This window comes from Gigantopelta aegis, chromosome 8 (assembly GCF_016097555.1).
Source record: "Gigantopelta aegis isolate Gae_Host chromosome 8, Gae_host_genome, whole genome shotgun sequence".
Lineage (NCBI taxonomy): Eukaryota > Metazoa > Mollusca > Gastropoda > Neomphalida > Peltospiridae > Gigantopelta > Gigantopelta aegis.
Window position 1 is genome coordinate 45,239,728 of NC_054706.1, and position 20,284 is coordinate 45,260,011.

The window sequence follows — 20,284 nt, forward strand, 5'->3', positions numbered from 1 at the left end:
AAACAAACAAACTTTTAGGTTCATCGAAGTATGGACCAAAAAAACTCATGTCCAAACTGTATAAATCTGCAAAGCCATTCACACGAAAATTTGCCATTCTTGTTTTTTCATCAAACCCTGATGAACCTAAAAAAAAACGAACATACTTATTAATAAAAACACAAAGAAAATAATTTTTTCTTATGAATTCTTTTTGGTCCTTGAGCAACAACAGCATCATATAGGACATTCAATGACAATATAATTTTTATGTTCATCAAGACATTAAGAAATGTGTATTGCTATGGGTGGACCAATGGGATGCCTTTAAACTTTAATGAATACAATGAACATTTTATTATTTATGGATTTAACTCCTATTTTGTACAGTGTATCAAGCCCAATATTATTTTCAGAAAACAATGCTAAACCCATGATATTTGATTAACTTTAAGAATTCTTTAATTCTAGATGTAACCCGTACTTCGTGCGGTGTATCAAGCCCAATGTGAGCAAGACGGCCATGTTGTTTGAGGAAGACGTGGTACAGGATCAACTCCGATACAGCGGCATGATGGAAACAATCCGAATACGCAAGATGGGCTACCCGATCAGAATCAAGTTTCCACACTTCATCGAGAGGTCAGTTGGATTTAGTAAAAGTTTTATGTGCTTATGAGATGTGCTATTCTTTTAAATTTTACATACTATATTAAAAGGTTAAAGTCTAGTTATTAAAATCAGTAAAGACAGTCTGTATTTTTTTAATCCGAAAATCCTGATACAAATCATCACACTTATCAATATAGGTCAGTTGGATTTAGTAAAAGTCATTAAAGACTGAGTCTGTAGTTTGTGTTCTTTCTTTTTTAAAATTTTTACATACATCATTAAGAAGTCAGTTTGGATTATTAAAAATCATTGAAGAATGAATCTGTATTTTCATTAATACAATAATCCTGTTAAAAATGACCACACATTGACTGGTCGTAGACTCGAAAAAAACATCCATCTGTTCATCCATCCATCCATCCATCCATCCATCCATCCATCCATCCATCCATCCATCCATCCATCCATCCATCCATCCATCCATCCATCCACGCATCCACGCACCCACGCACCCACCCACCCACCCAGCCACCCATCCATCCATCCATCCATCCATCCATCAACCAATCCATCCATTTATTCATCCATCCATCCCCGTCGGTGGGCCCATTGGGCTATTTCTCACTCCAGCCAGTGCACCACGACTGGTATATCAAAGGCCATGGTATGTATTATCCTTAATAGCCCAGGAAGTAGCGACAGCTGGTTTTCTCTCTCAATATCTGTGTGGTCCTTAACCATATGTCTGATGCCATATAACCGTAAATAAAATGTGTTGAGTGCGTTGTTAAATAAAACATTTTTCTTCCTTCATACATCCATATATCCATCTATACATTCATCTGTCTGTCTGTCCGTCTGTCCATCTGTCCATCCATCCATCCATCCATCTGTCCAGTTGGTTCATATATTCATCTTTTCGTCTGTCCATCCATCCATTCCTCTGTCTGGCCATCTGTCCGTCCAACCATCCATCCATCCATTTGTCCAGTTGGTTCATATGTTCATCTTTCCATCCATTCAGCCTCATTCTTCAACCCATCCTTTCATCCATGTGTCTGTATGCTAATGTTTCCAAGTATCGGTGTCTGGCTAGGATGGATGAATGAATGTTTAACGACACCCCAGCACGAAAAATACATCGGCTATTGGGTGTCAAACTATGGTAAATGGAAAAAAAATTGATGATCAACATCAATATAAAAATTCAAGGTTTAAATAAAAACAGTGTAAAGAACTGTGCAAAAGTACATAGATACTGACTTTTACTCAAAATTTCAATTTGTGCTGTATTGGCCATTCTCAGAGAATGGTACACCCCTGCACCACGGTGCGGTTACAGCACGCGCAGGGGCTGGCTAGGAAGTCTGTATGTTAATGTTCATGTTTCAGGTATCGGTGTCTGGCTAGGAAGTTCATCATCTCCTCTAGCACTCTGCCATCAGAAGTGTGTGCTAAAATCCTTGAAACTCAGGGACCGCAGTTTTCCAAACAGTATCAGATTGGAGCAACCAAGGTACGTGAACACCTTCAGTTATACTTCAGATTGGTTAACTCCTAAAAGGTATTCCATGTCAATGTTTGTTTTTAAATTTAGTGTCATTGCAGCCAATAGGATTTCAAACTTCATGGGAAACACTTTTTTGGTTCCATGCCTTGTGATCATGGGAATCCATTGGAAACTGTTTTTTAAAAATAATTATATATCTATATATATATTATTTTCGTTGAATAGTTGTACTCGATATAAATTAATTTTTTTATTCCGTGATTTTATTGCCGATCGTTTCTGTGAAATCTAAGGGCCTGTCATTGGTTAGCAGTTAAGTGATTGTCAGGTATAATTTAATCTAGTGTGCACCTGAGCTGAGATTACTGGTTGAATCAACACCTGCCTTTTTTTTTTAACCATCATCAGTGACATCGCCAATGGCTATAGGTTGCATAGTACCAAAGAAGAGAGTTCTGTGTCAAAGTTCGAGATGCACCGTCATATATGTACGGAGTAAAAGCAGCTGTGGGTGTGACTTTGATTATTTGTGCAATTACTATTATCCATTGACAATAAATAAATATACTTTTGTTTGTTATACAGTTGTTAAGCAGTATATACCAGAGGTTGAAACTAAGGCAGGGTACCTCCAAAAATAGAACTGCAATTTTCAGCAAAAATAACAGTTGCTATTAAAAACATTAATTAAATCTCGTATGTGACCCCCCCCATTTTCTTGCAGGTAGATTAGATGTGAGGTGCGACACTTTTTATTGCTGTACTTCTTGGGTGTGTTGAAATGCTGCTTATATCAGTTTTATTAGTAAACGTTAACATTATCGGCAATAGGAATTGATTTGGTATATTAGAACCTCTAAACAGACTGTCCTGAATATGTTGCCATTGTAAGCTTCTTCTTTTTTTAACAACTTAAATATTAAATCTGTTTTATTGTTTAAAACATCAGTACTTTTATGTTTCTGGTTCTCCTAAGATGGATTTTACCTCTCATTAAGTTTGTACATATAAAATATATATATATATATATATCAGGAAATAAAATAAAGTTTATTTAATACAAATACAGACACTGATGTTCTGAACGAGGTCAAGTGTATTTAATACAAACACAGATGCTGATGTTCTGAACGAGGTTAAGTGTATTTAATACAAACACAGACGCTGATGTTCTGAACGAGGTTAAGTGTATTTAATACAAACACAGACGCTGATGCTCTGAACGAGGTTAAGTGTATTTAATACAAACACAGACGCTGATGCTCTGAACGAGGTTAAGTGTATTTAATACAAACACAGACGCTGATGCTCTGAACGAGGTTAAGTGTATTTAATACAAATGCTCTGAACGAGGTTAAGTGTATTTAATACAAACACAGACGCTGATGCTCTGAACGAGGTTAAGTGTATTTAATACAAACACAGACGCTGACGCTCTGAACGAGGTTAAGTGTATTTAATACAAACACAGACGCTGACGTTCTGAACGAGGTTAAGTGTATTTAATACAAACACGCTGACGTTCTGAACGAGGTTAAGTGTATTTAATACAAACACGCTGACGTTCTGAACGAGGTTAAGTATATTTAATACAAACACAGACGCTGACGTTCTGAACGAGGTGAAGTGTATTTAATACAAACACAGATGCTGACGTTCTGAACGAGGTTAAGTATATTTAATACAAACACAGACGCTGACGTTCTGAACGAGGTTAAGTGTATTTAATACAAACACAGACACTGATGTTCTGAACGAGGTTAAGTGTATTTAATACAAATACAGACACTGACGTTCTGAACGAGGTTAAGTGTATTTAATACAAACACAGACACTGATGTTATCAACGAGGTTAAGTGTATTTAATACAAACACAGACACTGATGTTCTGAACGAGGTTAAGTGTATTTAATACAAACACAGACGCTGATGTTCTGAACGAGGTTAAGTGTATTTAATACAAACACAGACGCTGATGTTCTGAACGAGGTTAAGTGTATTTAATACAAACACAGATGCTGATGTTCTGAACAAGGTTAAGTGTATTTAATACAAATACAGACGCTGACGTTCTGAACAAGGTTAAGTGTATTTAATATATTTAAGGTTTCGGGGACAGGATATAGCCCAGTGATATAGTACTCGCCTGATGTGAGGTCCGTCTAGTATTGATCCCCGTTAGCGAGTCCATTGTGCAATTTATTATTCCAACCAGTGCACATAAACTGGTGTAGCAAAGGCTGTGGTATGTGCTGTCTGTGTGTAATGATGCATATAAAAGATTGCTTGCATGCTGTTAATTGTAAGGCTTAGGTGTCAGCAGGTTTCCTCTCTCATTATCTGTGTGATCCTTATAACCATATATCGGATGTCATGTAACAGTAATTAAAAATGTATTGAGTGCATCATTAAATAAAACATTTCCTCCTTCCTTAATATATTTTTTTAATTATTAAAAAGACAATTAGTGGGAAACAATTTAGCAAAGGGAGCAAACTCAGGACAGTCAGAAGAGAGGAATGTAAGGCCAGCTCGCATCTCACCAACCACAAATAACTAACCTGTTGTCCTCGACAGACAACCCAAATAGCTGAGGAGTGTGTCTAGAACAGTGTGATTGAACCTTTAAGTGAAGATAAGCATGAACATAAATAAAAAGTAAAATACAGTTAAACATCATCATCCTGACCTCGGTCAATCCAGCCAGTGGTAAGTACTACCCTGTCTGTGGGATGGTGCATATAAAAGATCCCTTGCTGCTAATAGAAAAGAGTAGCCTATGAAGTAATAACAGCGGGTATTCCTCTCTCAATATCTGTCTCATCCTTAACCATATGTCTGATGCCATATAATCATATATAAAATGTGTTGAGTATGTTGTTAAATAAAAAAATAAAAATCCTTCCTGACCTCGGGTCTCAAATTTCAGAATTTGTCTCCCATGGCAATTTAAGACAATGGCAATTTCAAGCCTGCCCTTGGCAATGTTGTTTTTAAATGACTTCTGCAGCAAATAAATATGACTGAAAAGTTATTTTGCTGTATTTAGACATATTTTAAATGTACTAATGTTATATGCTGGCAGATAATGTACACCAGGCATAAATATGTTGCCATCATTGAGGAACTTTAATGATTGCACTTTTGTGCCATTGGTGATGCTCCCGACCTATGGCAATTTATATCTCAATGCGAGCCCTGTGACCTGTGTAACCATGTCAGCCCAGGATAAATTGAAATAAAAACTTATATCAATGTTATAATTTCCACCAGTATCTATGGTACACTATGTTTATCTTGAACTGCCAATATCTCAAGCTTGTTGGCTTGTTACCAATCGAAAGAACAAAGTTTCACTGTACCTAATTTGTTTTTGGTCCAAATGGGTTTCTCACCTGTTTTAAGCCAGCTGACATGGTCAGAGTTGCATTGACTCCGGTGTCCAAAGTTTGTTGATCTGAAAGTCCATGTGCTTGTCCTCTTGTCAGGAGGTTTTGTTATGACAGATGTTGGCTCTATCAATCAGGATCAAGTGACACCTGTAATATTACAGGTCAACAGCCCATCATACATTGTTTTTCTGGTACTACTAGCCTGTGATCTGTCAAGTCAGGAATTGGTCAAGTTTAGTTCCAAGAGGAGAGGAGGGAGTTTGTTTTGTTTTCCTGTATGAACAGTTACTGGCACAATTTATCATGGAAGGAAATGTTTTAGTTAACGACGCTCTCAACACATTTTATTTATGGTTGTATGGCATAGGACATATGGTTAAGAACCACACAGATATTGAGAGAAGAAACCCGCAGTCGCCACTTCATTGGCTACTCTTTTTGATTAGCAGTAAGGGATCTTTTATATGCACCATCCCATAGACAGGATGGATAGCACATACCACGGCCTTTGATATACCAGTCATGGTGCACTGGCTGGAACGAGAATAGCCCAATGGGCCCACTGATGGGGATCGATCCCAAACCAACCGTGCATTAAGCGAATGCTTTACCACTGGGCTACAGCCCACCCCCATGTATAATGGTGAATTGAGCTTGGGTTTTTGTTTTTCATCCCATTGAAATTTGATAATATGTATTATTTTTGTGAAACATGCATTTTCTGTTGGTGTGTGTTTATGTATTTGTTTGTAGGTGGCTGTGTGACATTTTGACATTATATACACAGAAGCAGATCTAGAGCGGCCTGGGCCCCCCTAAATTTTGCAACAGTTATAATTTTATTATATATTAATTTTCATTTTTTTTACGATCCCCCTCAAAACCTCCCCCAAAGTTTCCTTGGCATTCTGCCTCGTGTCATTGACCCCCCCCCCCCCAATGAATTTTTTGGATCCACCACTGATACATGTATATTGGTCATCAGTTATAATTATTTTACACCAACCGAATAATTTAAAAATTATAAAATTAGTTTAAATTATATGAAATGAAGAAGTATTTAAATTGTTAGATCCATGCACCTGTTAACCAGGGTAGACCCTACAAATCACTCATTTTACCAGTTCTGTGCCTGTTTTCATCATGTACATATAAAACGAAACACAAACCCTGGGATATTTATAATAATTTCATCACCCAGACTGTAGGAACAATGACAGTTAACATTTTCTGTGACAATCAATTGTTGATTTTTATAATTAGTCATATGAGTAGAGCCCAGTTGATCAAATTTGAATGATAATCAATTACTGGAACATCACTAATAAATGTTAATGTACTGCATCTTCAGTGTATACTGTGATATTTATAGGATATTAAACAAGCTATCATTTCATATGTTTATGTCTCGAATGAAATAATTTTCAATTGTCACAAGCTTTAGCGAGTGACAATGAAAATTATTTCACGAGGGACATAAACATGATATGAAATGATAGCGAGTTTAATATCCTTTTTATTACCCATAATCGATCTTAATTTATATCACTCATCTCGTTTGGTTGATGTTCCTGTAAAGCTGTAATATGCCAGTCGATGACGTCAAAAGTGTTACGTCCCACTTGACATTCCAGTGGGACGTATCACTTTGATATGTACCAAGATATTTTTTAACCATGTGGGTAATAAAACATCTAACTTACCAGTCGGACTCATGAAATCTTTTGTTCATTCCAAAGTATCTGTTTTGCTTCAAACATCTTTATATATGTAAAATATTTACCAACTTTTAAACACTGTATATCTTTTACACAAGATATAAAATTGTTTTAATTTGTAAAAAAAAAATTCTTACAATTTATGGTTGCCACAATAGCAAAAATAACAGTTAAAATGTTCAAACATTTAACAAAAATAACAGAAAGTAGTGTTTAATCTAGATCATATAAAACATGAACTCAAAACATATGTGTAAATATTTCAGTTTTATATCCATTTATAAAACCATTTAGTGTTTTGAGTTGTGTTTTTATTGTGTGTGATGGAGAGTAATAGGTATAAATGTATGCACTGTGTGTCTCACCATGAAGGGTGATAAATAATTCTTCTGGGGCTCTTGCACTTTACCTGTCACTCAGATGCTGTTTAGACCTGTTGGATTTCACAAGTTCGAGGCCAGTTGTAGCCAGGTGGTAGAGTGTGCACCTGAGGTCTCATGGCTTGTAGGATCAATCCCCTGCAATGGAATAATTTTTTCTATCCCAACCAATGTCCCACAGCTGGTACATCAAAATCTGTGGTATGTACTGTCTTGCCTGTGGGAAAGTGCCTATAAATCACCCTCTGTTGCTTTTTTGGTAGGAGTAGCTTATGTGGCAACAGATGTTGTCTTTTGACTTAGACTATGTGTCAGAATACTCATGTGCTGGACATCTTTTCCTTTCTTTCACTTGCCTCTTTAAAGGATTTGAACAAAATGTTTCTGATAGATTGAATAGCTTGCAGTTTTGGGGTTTGGAAGGGATTTTGTGGGGAGGACTGTACGCAACACTCGAAAAAAATATCTTTTTAAGAGTTGACATTGTAATAGCTAGGTAGTCACTGTTGTAAAAAAAAAAAAAAAAATTAAACTGGACCTCGTAAATGTGTGGCGTTGCATTTACACCTGATGCATCCCCATTGAGTATGGGTCTGTGGTAGAACTTAGCTGACCTAGAATGGATGTAGTTAAATATAGAACACTCATCTGAGATGAGTTGGGTCACAGGATCAATTCTCCACAGTGGACATATCAATTTGGGTTTTCCCCATTCCAACCACTACACCAAGGCTGTTACATCAAAATAAAAGCTATGATATGTACCAAGATTTCTTGCTTCAGTAATTTAGATGTGCAGATACCATGAATATACAGTTTGGTTTAATGACACCACTAGAGCACACTGGTTTATTAATTATTGAGTACATGATGTGAAACTTGGTATTTTTTATGTATGGTCTTCGAGAAACTTGCAACATTTTTTCCATTAATAGCAAGGGATCTTTTATATGCTCCATCCCACAGATAACACATACCATGGCTTTTGATATACCAGCCGTGGTGCACTGGAGAAATAAGACTAATGGGTCCACTGACAGGGATCGATCTTAGATTGAACATGCATCAGCAAGTGCTTTACTACTGGGCTCTATCCTACCTCCATGAATATATATGTATCTTTGTTACTTTTTGTTGGATAAAACATTTGTGGATCTTCTTAAAGGCATCATTAAGCTATTACTACCTGCAACAATAAACAGGTTGAGTGAATAAAATAAATAAATAAAATTAAAAAACAAGACACAAAAATCCACACAAAAATCCTCAAAACTTTGCTGTTTGTATTCAATTGCTGAATTTACCATAACAGGTTTTTTTGTTTTGTTATTTCTGGCTTTAATGCCATTCTCTTTGAACCAGTGTAACCAACAGTTTAATGAAACTGAATAAAATGTTGAAATTATTTACACTTTTCTTCCGGGAATTGCAGGCTTGGGCTGGTTGTTTGTGGGTAAATATTCCACGTGATGAACAGAACAGTCAACGTTCTGTCTGGGTGCATTGATGACCTTTGACCTTTGTTAACATAGCAAATTAATCAAGCCACAATTGTTAGATTGGACCAAATAAAAAAAGTAAATCGTACAACAAACTGTCTATTCAGTTTATCTGCTTGACAAAAATGCAGGTTGATTTGAAGGAAGTTAGTGTTGTATTACAAAAAAACACAGAAAAAACACATCAACACCAGGAAGAAGGTTTGAGTAAAATGAACCCCAATTTTTTTTTTTAATTGAATTAAGCTAAGTGAAATTAGTTAACTAATTTTAAAGCAGAATAGTCCAAAAGAATTCATTGAATTAAGAACCCAAGTTAAATGGAAGCTGAAGTGAAACGTTTTGAGGGGAAGATTACCATGAGCCGCATTCTTACAGACATCATGGGCAAAAAGTGAAGCTATGCGCTGGAGTGGTGACATGTCAGTGAAGAGTAAAATATATTTATGGTTTTGTCTTGTCTGGACAATGATGGATGACTTGCAGTAAAGCCAACAAGGCAGATACACACACCTTCATGTCACAGATTGTGTCTCTGTACTGCACGCTTCTTTTCATTGTCTTGCAGTGGGAGTTTTGTTTTGTGACGGATGTTTTGAAATGTGGTTTTACCAGTGGATAAGTGTTTGTACTGGGATGTGGATTAACTTAAACCAGATGGCTGACATTCATGTTTTAAACACATGGACAGTTTAATTTCATGTTCGACTGGAGATTGTCTTTTTCAGTGTTTAAATTTTAGAGTTTTTATTGCAGTCATAGTTTAAATCTTGGTGAAATTTAGATGGAGACATATATATTAAAATGTAATTTGAAAAAAACAAAAACATGTGGAATACTAAATACTATGTGGTACATTCAAAATTAATTCACTTTTTTAAGTCTTAATTTTATTTCCAGTTATGTTACAAATATCTCGACTTTCCCCCCCTGGCAAGTTGGACACTGTTTATGAATGGTGAATTTTGGAAAAAACTATTCTGTTAATTTAGAACATGCATGTATGAATATTTAAGAAACTTGGAACTAGTCGTATAGAAATTAATCTTCTTGATCTATATGTATTAAAAAAATATTTTAAAACTCCACAAAAAGTAAGACTTATAAGATGAACACAAGGCCTGGTTACAAACACTTCAACATAAACCATGAGAAACCGAACACCAAGGAAACGGTTCAGAAATACCTCGATTCCATCCAGATTGTCTTGAGACAACAGCACCCCCTCAATGACCTTGACCTCACGGTCGACACAGACTCGGAGAACAACCTTGCCTTTCCGCCGCCAATAGACTACTCTGTATCCGAGTGTGAGTCTCAAATCTGTGAAAATGTTTTTCCTCAGGTTTTCATGAAGGAGAACTTCGAACAGCATCTGGATGTACAGGCTATCAAAATTCAGCTCGATGCCGTTATTCGCATCCAGAAGTCGATGCGCGCGTTTCTGGCCAGGAAGAAGTTCCTCAAAGTGCGCGAGTCGAACATCAAGATCCAAACAGCCATCAGAAGATACATCAAAAGGTAGGATTTAGTTTTTGAGTGGAAGTGGATTATGCTTTAAGTAAATATCAGGCCCATATGTACTGTAGCTGAGTTTTGGGGTTGGTTGGAAGGACAGTTGACCCCACAAAATAGGAAAAGTGCCCCATTTTAGCCTGTTTTAGTTTAAAAGTTTGCTTCCTATCTAGCTGGAGAAGAAGACCCTGTATTACTGTGTCCTGATTCTGTTTTATTGCCATTAGTTATTTGAGGCTAGATCCAACCATTCGTAATATAGCTAAAGTGTGTTTTGTTGAACGACACCACTAGAGCACATTGATTCATTAACCATCAGCTATTGGATGTCAAACATTTGTTAACTCTGACATATAGTCTTAGAGACAAAACTTGCTACATTTTTCTATTAGTAGCAAGGGATCTTTTACATGTGGTGCACTTGTTGGAAAGAGAAAAAACCCAACCAGTTGAATGGATCCACCGAGGTAGTTTGATCCTGTAACATAAGCACCTTAGGCGAGCACTCAACTGACTCACCTAAATTCTGGCCCTTGGTAATATAGAGTCAAACTGTGTCAAGTATAGCCTCTTCTTTAAATAGCCATCTGGTAATAAGGCCAACTTGCCTGTCTCACATATCTGGTATATAGTGCTGAGTTAGCATTCAGCAGCCAGTTGTTGTGTATGTGATGTTTGAGGTGTGTGTGTCTGTGTGCGTATGTGTGTCTGTGTGCATGAGTGTCTGTGTGTGTCTGTGTGCGTGTGTGTGTGTGTGCGTGTGTGTGTGTGCGTGCATGTGTGTCTGTGTGCATGTGTGACTGTGTGTGTGTGTCTGTGTGTGTGTGTGTCCATGTGTGTGCATGCTTGTGTGTGTACATCTATGTGTGTGTGTGTGTGTGTGCATGCTTGTGTGTGTGTGTGTGTGCATGCTTGTTTGTATGTGCATGGTTGTGTGTGTGTGTGCATGCTTGTGTGTGTGTGTGCATGCTTGTGTGTGTGTGTGTGTGTGCATGCTTGTTTGTGTGTGCATGGTTGTGTGTGTGTGTGCATGCTTGTGTGTGTGTGTGCATGCTGTGTGTGTGTGTGTGTGTGTGTGTGTGTGTGTGTGTGTGTGTGTGTGTGTGTGTGTGTGTGTGTGTGTGTGTGTGTGCAGGGCTTTAGACTGCATCAAAGTCAAGGCAATAAAGGTTGTGGCCAAATTATGTTTGCCCTAAATAATCACACCCAAATTAAGTACAACCATGCTGACCTCAAAATGCTTCAGCGCTAAACCAGTGAAATGTTACATTTTAACCAGATAAAAAGCAGTTCAAAAGCATTTCTGAATATCACAACTCTTCAGCTGTTGTTAATACTGCACTACAAAGACCTCACTGTACTCAGAACAGACAACAAAACCTGTTATGCCCAAATTACTGAGATCTAAGGTCTTTCTCTGTGTGTGTGTGTGTGTGTGTGTGTGTGTGTGTGTGTGTGTGTTGTGTGTTGTATATTTGGTATATGTTTGTGAGTATATGTATACACTGGTGTAGAAAACGAGGGTGGGGGGGGGGGCAAGGGGGCATGTTCTTGATCATATAGCAGCTACAATGGTTTATATATATTTATATATATGTGTGTGCCCCCCCCCCCCCCCCCCACACACACACACACACTTTTTGGCACCTTCCTACACCACTGAGTATATAATTTGTGTACTGTATATGTGGTATGTGTGCAGTGTTTGTGTGTACAAAACATGTGAGGTATTTGTGTGTACATATACATCAGTATTATAATGTAGTACAGAGATGTATTAATCTGGTTTTATGGTGACCTTTTTGATCTAGGTCATGACAAAAATAAGTCTTTTGCATACAGATGGGTGTGTGTGTGCATATGAATTATTTCGATAATTCTGACTAAAACCTGCTTCTAAATAAATCAATAAACTGCTCATGGTTCACACAGGTAAAGGTTTTGTCAATAAAAGAATGTAGTAAATAAACTTAACTGTGCACACTGACCGTACACACCTGGCACCAGTCAATCCATTTTTTTTATTCACTTGCATATTTATGACAGTGATTGATAGACACTAAGGGCGGCCAAATCAATATAGTCATTTTACAAGTCACGAAATGAGCAGAGTAAATCTGAGTCGGTTCTAAAGGCTAGATGAGAGAATCTTGAGTAACAACACTGAAGACAATATTCGGTTCAAACGCTAGGAATAGTTTGTGAAACCATCCATCACTGTTTGTTTGGAGTGTAGAATTTGTTATAAATGTTGGTGAGTTTCGAAATTGGATTAACCAGAATGAAGGTACATGTTCTGTAAAATTGTACATTAACGGTGTAGCCTGTAGCTTTGTAAATAGAGAATATTATACTACATGAGTAGCCATAAGATACCAGTTATCTTACAAGTTGTTTTAACTTGTATCTAACGAGCATCACAGACAAATCAGTTTCAGGTTAACTTATACATCACAGAGTAATTGATTTTGGTTGAGGGTTTTCAATGGATAGTATAATATAGTGGTGACCTGGATATCACCTAGGAGCAGCCAGTCATATGTCTTTAAATTATTATCACACATACATGTGTTAACAAGTTTGTGTTATCAAAAATAACAAATGATGTTCTCACCAATGGGTGTGTAGGAAATTGATTTTTGTCAGATCATGCATTACATGGGCACATTTGATGCCAGATTTCATGTTGGTAAACCTGCTTAAAAGCATAGTTACATTTTCAAATGTTTTATTTCTCTGTTTGGTCTCACATAAGATTTTTGCATATTTTCAAGAATATTAATACTGTGTTGCTTAAACAATGGTACCCTTGAGAATCCTTGGCAAAAAATATAATTTATATAGAAATCTTGATTGTGCATCCATTAAAATAGCAGCCATGCTAAAGGGACATACCCTAGTTTCAACCCGTGAAAATTAACACTAAGTTTAGTTAATTGACTAACCTGTAACACATTTGGATAAAGTTACAATTTAGTGAAGCATGAGTCTGTGACTTTGAAATGGTGAAATACTCTCTAAAAATAGACTAAAACTCAACTCCATAACTGATACTTCTCAGATGCATGTGCGTTTTTAAAAATATGAGAAATGCATTTTGTGATATTAAAAATACCAGGATTACCAAAAACACTTCGAATGTACGGAAATTGATAATCTAAACAATCAAATCTAAGTAAAGCATGATTTAAGTTATCAAAAATGGTTATAATAGTAAAAAATATGTGTTAGTGTTTAAAAACTAGGGTATGTCGCTTTAACCTGTCAGTATTGGATTTTGCAGTAATATAATTTTTTAAATGGTAGTGATAATAATGAAATTATTTGGCTTGTTAATTTGATTGCTGAGACCAAGCATTGTGGCCTGACTATAAATACCTAGAGGACAGTTGCCTTACTTTTTATATATATATATACTAAAAGCCAAAAGTTATTGTGACACACAAAAGACAAAGATAATTGATGATAAGTTTTTACTGCCATGTATGAAACACTATAACATGGAAAGAGAAATGTCCGAAGGTATGGAAACAAGCAATAGTCCATGAAAAGGGTGTACCTGCCATATGCAAATCAGCCACATCACTAGAGGGGGTCCAGAGCGAAGTTCACACAGTCAGTAGCGAGTGTGTCCACCTTGAGCATTGATACAGGCCTGGCACCGTCTCATTGAGGCCACTAAATGCTGGAGAAAGTTCCTGGAAATGCCATTCCAGATTTGAGGAAGGCTCAGCCGGAGTTCCTGCAGTGTTGTCTTGGTGAGGGGTAGTCACGGGTGGTCGGCCGCTACGAGGACGGTCCCTGACCTGGTTGTTTTGTTGATATCGTTGCCATAAATGCCATATGATGTTTCTGTGGACATTGAATTGATGTGCAACATCATGCTGTGAGGTCCCATATTCAAGCATCCCTATGACTTGCCATCTGTCATTTTCACTGAGGCGTGGCATAACGAAATTGCATCAAACAGTTCACTAATGGTGTTTTTCTGACTTCTGGACTTCTGAAGGCTGCACAGAGATTTGCGACTGAATGTCTGGCCTTATATGGGGAACAATAGACAGGATTTCGCACCGAATATTCCATGTTTCTTGCACAAAGCATGCAATCACTGCAACAACTGCTTGGTTGCATTTCTTCCAGCTGTTTCATGCACATTTTTTCTGGTTTACATCTATAAATCCATTTACAAATTTATTACTCCAAACAATCCATGTCACAATAACTTTTGCCTTTGAGTATATTTAAAGAATGGCCAAACAGAATTTTTTAAATTGGTAATGATTATTAAAAAATCAATTAATTGACCTAAAATCTTCTAAAAAGGCAGTTTTACACTGTACTATTATATAAGGAAAAACTACAGTTATAATATGTATTAAGAAAACACAGTGTTTAAACAGTTAAATTGTAAATCCATTACTAAACTTCACATACATATAAAATGAATGTATTATAAATATTAATTTAATCTACTTTAAACCAAATTTATATTCAAGTAGTGGTGTATAAATAGTAATTGCTGGATCAGTAACGAGATGTTGCACATTTCTTTGTTTAGAACAAAATGTGCTGGCATATAAAACTGAAAATGAAGACATTCTATTTTTTAATATAGTAATTTGATGACAATAAATATAACATATATTTTTTATATCATGTTGTACATGTACATCACTTTATCATAACTTTTACAAATTGTTATGTGCTAAAATATATAGTACAAATTATCTATTAAACTTCAAATATAGTAAAAACCCAGTTATTTTGTATCAAAATATAAATTATTACATAAAATTATTTCGCCAAATTAAAATAAAATTTGTTAGTTATTTTTGAAATTCGCAATTGGCGAATTTGGCGAATGCCAGAGCTAGCCCAGTAGCACATGATACATTTCTACACATTTAATATCTCAGTTGTAATAATTGATTGCGTTGTCACATGTTAACACTATCAAGCTGTGAAATCAAAAAGCCCAAATGTTGCATGCCGAATTGACTGTTGTGTGTTGATGTCACATATGAGAAGTTTTAATGGCTTGCTTCGGGCCACATGTTGAATTAAATCTTGTGAAGACATAAAACATGTGAACACATCTTTTGTAATACAGTTCAGGGATAACCAACGCACAAGTAAGTGTAAGAAATCAATATGTTTGTTTAAGTTAAAAACAGTTCCACAGTTTTAGCTTCATTAAATATAACTATAACTTTAAAGGAACTGTCCTGAGTTGGCTGTCAGTTTAGCATGTTTCAATCTAACAGGACCTTTTTAACAACTGAAATAATATAATGATTCTAGTTTAGATTTCACATGTATCAGTGTCTATACACGCCATGACCAATAGTTTTCTGGTCAGCTTAATGTTTGTACCAGCCTCGGTGGCGCCGTGGTTAGGCCATTGGTCTACAGGCTGGTAGGTACAGGGTTTGGATCCCAGTTGAGGCATGGGATTTTTAATCCAGATACCAACTCCAAACCCTGAGTGAGTGTTCCGCAAGGCTCAATGGGTAGATGTAAACCACTTGCACCGACCAGTGATCCATGACTGGTTCAACAAAGGCCATGGTTTGTGCTATCCTGCCTGTGGGAAGTGCAAATAAAAGATCCCTTGCTGCTAATCGGAAAGAGTAGCCCATGTAGTGGTGACAGCGGGTTTCCTCTCAAAATCTGTGTGGTCCTTGTCCATATATCTGATGCCATATAACTGTAAATAAAATGTGTTGAGAGTGTCATTAAATAAAACATTTCTTTGTTTCTTAATGTTTGTAGTTGCCCAAAAAGGATTTCATGTAAATAAAACTACATGTATGCTACTTATAGGATATTAAACAAGCTTTCATTTCATATCATATTTATGTCCCGAGTGATATAATTTTCAATTGTCACGAGCTTTAATGACGGACATAAACATGATACGAAATGGTAGTCAGTTTAATATCCTATTTATTACCTATAACTGATCTTAATTTATATCACTCATCTCGTTTCGTGGACATTCCTGTAAGGTTGTTGTACGCCAATCATGGATGTCATACGTATCACTTTGATATGTACCAAAATATTTTTAACCATGTGGGTAATAATACTGACTACCACAAACATTATGACAATGGGAAACTCATCAGATATATTTTAAATAACAAAATGCATTTAACATCTGATTTTGGTAGTTAATAAGGCTTAGTGGGAAACAACTTAGAATGGCAGCAAACTCAGGAGTTCCTTTAATTTAGTGATTTAATTTATTAATAAAACATTGGCAAATTTAAAGCGGCAATACCAAGTATACTATTATTATTATTTAACTATTTAGAACAGATCATTACAAAAATATGGTCACAGATACTGGGTTTTTTTCCCCTAATTTTTTTTTATCAAAACAGCTTACTGTGTATGTGTATAGCAAAAACAATTAGATGTTAAAATTATGTTTTGCTTTAGAAAACCACATGTATGTTTTAGGATGAAGAGCTGGGATTGTAGCTTTAAAGAGCCTGTTATTTTGTTGTGTTTTGTTTGAAAACATCTTTAAAGAACAGTTGCCAAATTACTCTCTATGTTTTATGTACAGATTAAACAGTGTAATTTGAGAAGAAAAAACCCACACACTTGATTATGCAATCTGTTGTTAATTAGTGTGATTCGGCTTGAAACTAACAGTAGAATTTGAATTAAAAGAAACTTTGTCATTGTCTTAGATTTGAATATTAAATGTTTTGGAGAATCTAAAAACATTTTATACAATGATATATGTAAATACAAGTACATGTATGTATGAGCCAAAATCTAAATTGTTGCGTTTTGGTAAAATCACCTTTCTCATGAAAATATCAAATAATCTACTGACATGTAATATACACACCTGGAAATTAACTATGTACCATCTAGTTTCAACCATGTGACTTATCAGGCACGGTAGAAGCAAGTAGACATTGGCGGGGGGTGGGGTGGGGGGGGGTGGCTGACTGAGATCGAGGGTGCAAAGCAAAGTTTCGGGGGGTATGCTTCCCTGTAAACTTTTGAAAACTAGATGTTCTAAAATGCAATTTCCTGCATTCTACAAGTACAGTTCATCTCTGCAAGAAATTACATGTATGAATGTTTCTTGAATACAAAACACTGAACTTAATGTTCTGTGTATGCGGAGGATATTGAAAAAGATTGGCAGCAAGTGACACTCTCGTGTCATCAATATTTAATAAGTTCTATGGGGATAAAAAAGACAGAAGCCATAAATATACATGGAAATATATTGTAATTAACTGTGGAACTGATATCACACTGATGTATTTGTCATAAGTAATTATTCATGCCATCTCAGCAAATACCCAGTAAATAAAGGATATGTAAAAATTATCAATATAAGGTTTAAACTCTTGTCGGCATGAACAATTACTACTAAGCGCCTTTTTGGCAGCAATACATTTTAGGTGGTACTTATAAAGGGACATTCCTGAGTTTGCTGCATTGTAAGATGTTTCCGACTAATAAAATAATTCTACAATTAAACTTGCATATTAAATATATTTTCTTGTTTAGAATATCAGTGTCTGTATATTCAATGTGTTTCTCGTCATCTTAATATTTATAAGAAGCCCAAAGTGGATTTTGTCTTCAAATAATTTCGTACGTACGAAAAAGCAATGTTGTAGGAAATAAAATTAAATTTAACCTAGTATAAATTTTTGAACAATCAGAAACACATTTAATATACAGCAACTAATATTTTATGCAGAAAAATGTATTTGATATGTAATTACAATCATTGAAAAGTGTCTTGTTAGTCAATAACATGTTCAAAATTACAGCAAACTTTAATTAATTTTGAGTGTATACATAGGCATCTACATAGAGTAGAGTCATTTTGCTGTTGATATTTTTAATAGGTAGAATTAAGCTTGTGCATGCAATTGGTTGAATTGATCTATAACTTTTCTTACATAAAGAGCTGACATAAAGTGGTTACAATGGCAAATGAGCAACATGGGTGTAAGGAATTTAATAAATAAAACATTTTAAATTTGTAGCTAAAAATGGACACCTACATATAATACAGGTATTACGGTACGTACAGCTGAAATCGCTTGTCACTGCCACCATTTCAATGTCATTAAATTTATCATCGACAATCAACACGTCTTTATCAGATCTGCCACAGTTTATTACTGTGACTAAGTGTTCTTTTCAACACAACCTCCTTTTACAATCACTGACAAATCTAAGCTTTTAACAAGAACAAAAAAGCTGTCATTTTTAATGCAGTATGCCAGTTTAGGTAACTTCAGGAATGGACTTGGATGTGATGAATAAAGGGGTGCAGAGATGAGCTATGATTTTTATCTGAATGAAAAATTCCCACGTTCACCAAAACATTATGGGCCGAATTAAGGAAGCCTGTAAATGTAAATGTACGTAGTTACATGCGTGTAAGACATAAGTAAACAGGCTTTGTAAATCCGGTCCATTGAGTTCTATTCTTGGTGTTTCGCCTTTACAAAGAAGAAGTTTGTTTTGTTTAACAACACCACTAGAGCACATTGATTGATTAATTAATCATTGGCTATTGGATGTCAAACACTTGGTAATTCTGACTCATAGTCAACAGAGGAAACCCGCTACATTTTTCTAATCTAACTTTTATCTTGAGCTCAAGCATGTTGCCAAGGCTATCAGGAATAAAAACAGTTGATCTAAAATTATTATATTTTTAAACCAATTATAATTGTGGTAAACATAACCAACACCCCCCCCCCCCCCAAAAAAACAAACAAAAAACAAAACAACAACAACAACAACAAAACCCCACAAAACAACAACAACCCATAAAGGCATAATTTAACCTCAGAACTGTAGCTATTACTGTAACCTTTAAGGTATAAACATTGTAGCTGTCATGCCACAATCGTAGAGGTTTGTACAGAAGAAATTGTTTTGTTTAACGACACCACTAGAGCACACTAATTAATAATCAGCTATTGGATATCAAACATGTGGTAATTATGACTCATAGTCCGAGGAAACCCGCTACATTTTTCCTAATGCAGCAAGGGATCTTTTATATGCACTTTCCCACAGACAGGAAAGCACATACCACGGCCTTTGATATACCAGTTGTGGTGCACTGGCTGGAACGAGAAATAGCCCAATTGGCCCACCAGCAGGGATCGATCCCAGATCGACACGCCCATCAAGCCAGTGCTTTACCACTGGGCTATGTCCCGCCTTCCGGCCTTTACAAAGAAAAAAAGGAGTGAGATATACATATAGGTATCAATGTCTTGGTGGCGACAGTGGCGGCATCAATTTTTGCTTTAAAGTTTTACATTAATAGATCAGTTTGTCACAAACTATAAGTCCTAGGTTATTGAAACTTGGTTTATAGTTGCACCTATGGATGCTCACCACAGTGCACTGAAACGTTTTATGGTAGGTGAGTAATTTAATACCACAGAATTTTTGTGGATTTTTTTTTTTTTTTTTACTACAGATCCTACATTACCCACCGCATCTTAAACGGTATGTTGCATATTCTCACGTATATGTTTGCACCTACATGTATGTAACATGTCTGTGGTTTGTAACAACTAAAAAATCAATTGTCTTGTGAGATAGAATTCAGAAGAAAAAAATTTGATTCTTAATGTAACATGACAGTTTAGGTAACTGTATATGG

The 20,284-nt window shown here is 35.9% G+C and overlaps 1 protein-coding gene across 7 annotated transcripts in view; it reads left to right on the top strand.

Annotated features, from left to right (window-relative positions):
- LOC121378326 (unconventional myosin-XV-like) overlaps positions 1 to 20,284 on the top strand; it is a 164,235-nt gene that overhangs the window by 84,941 nt on the left and 59,010 nt on the right. For all 7 annotated transcript variants that reach the window (XM_041506439.1, XM_041506441.1, XM_041506442.1 and 4 more), the window contains 3 exons: positions 451 to 621; positions 1,984 to 2,107; positions 10,436 to 10,611. In XM_041506439.1, the coding sequence (XP_041362373.1) occupies positions 451 to 621; positions 1,984 to 2,107; positions 10,436 to 10,611 (471 nt within the window). The remainder of the gene's footprint in view (positions 1 to 450; positions 622 to 1,983; positions 2,108 to 10,435; positions 10,612 to 20,284) is intronic.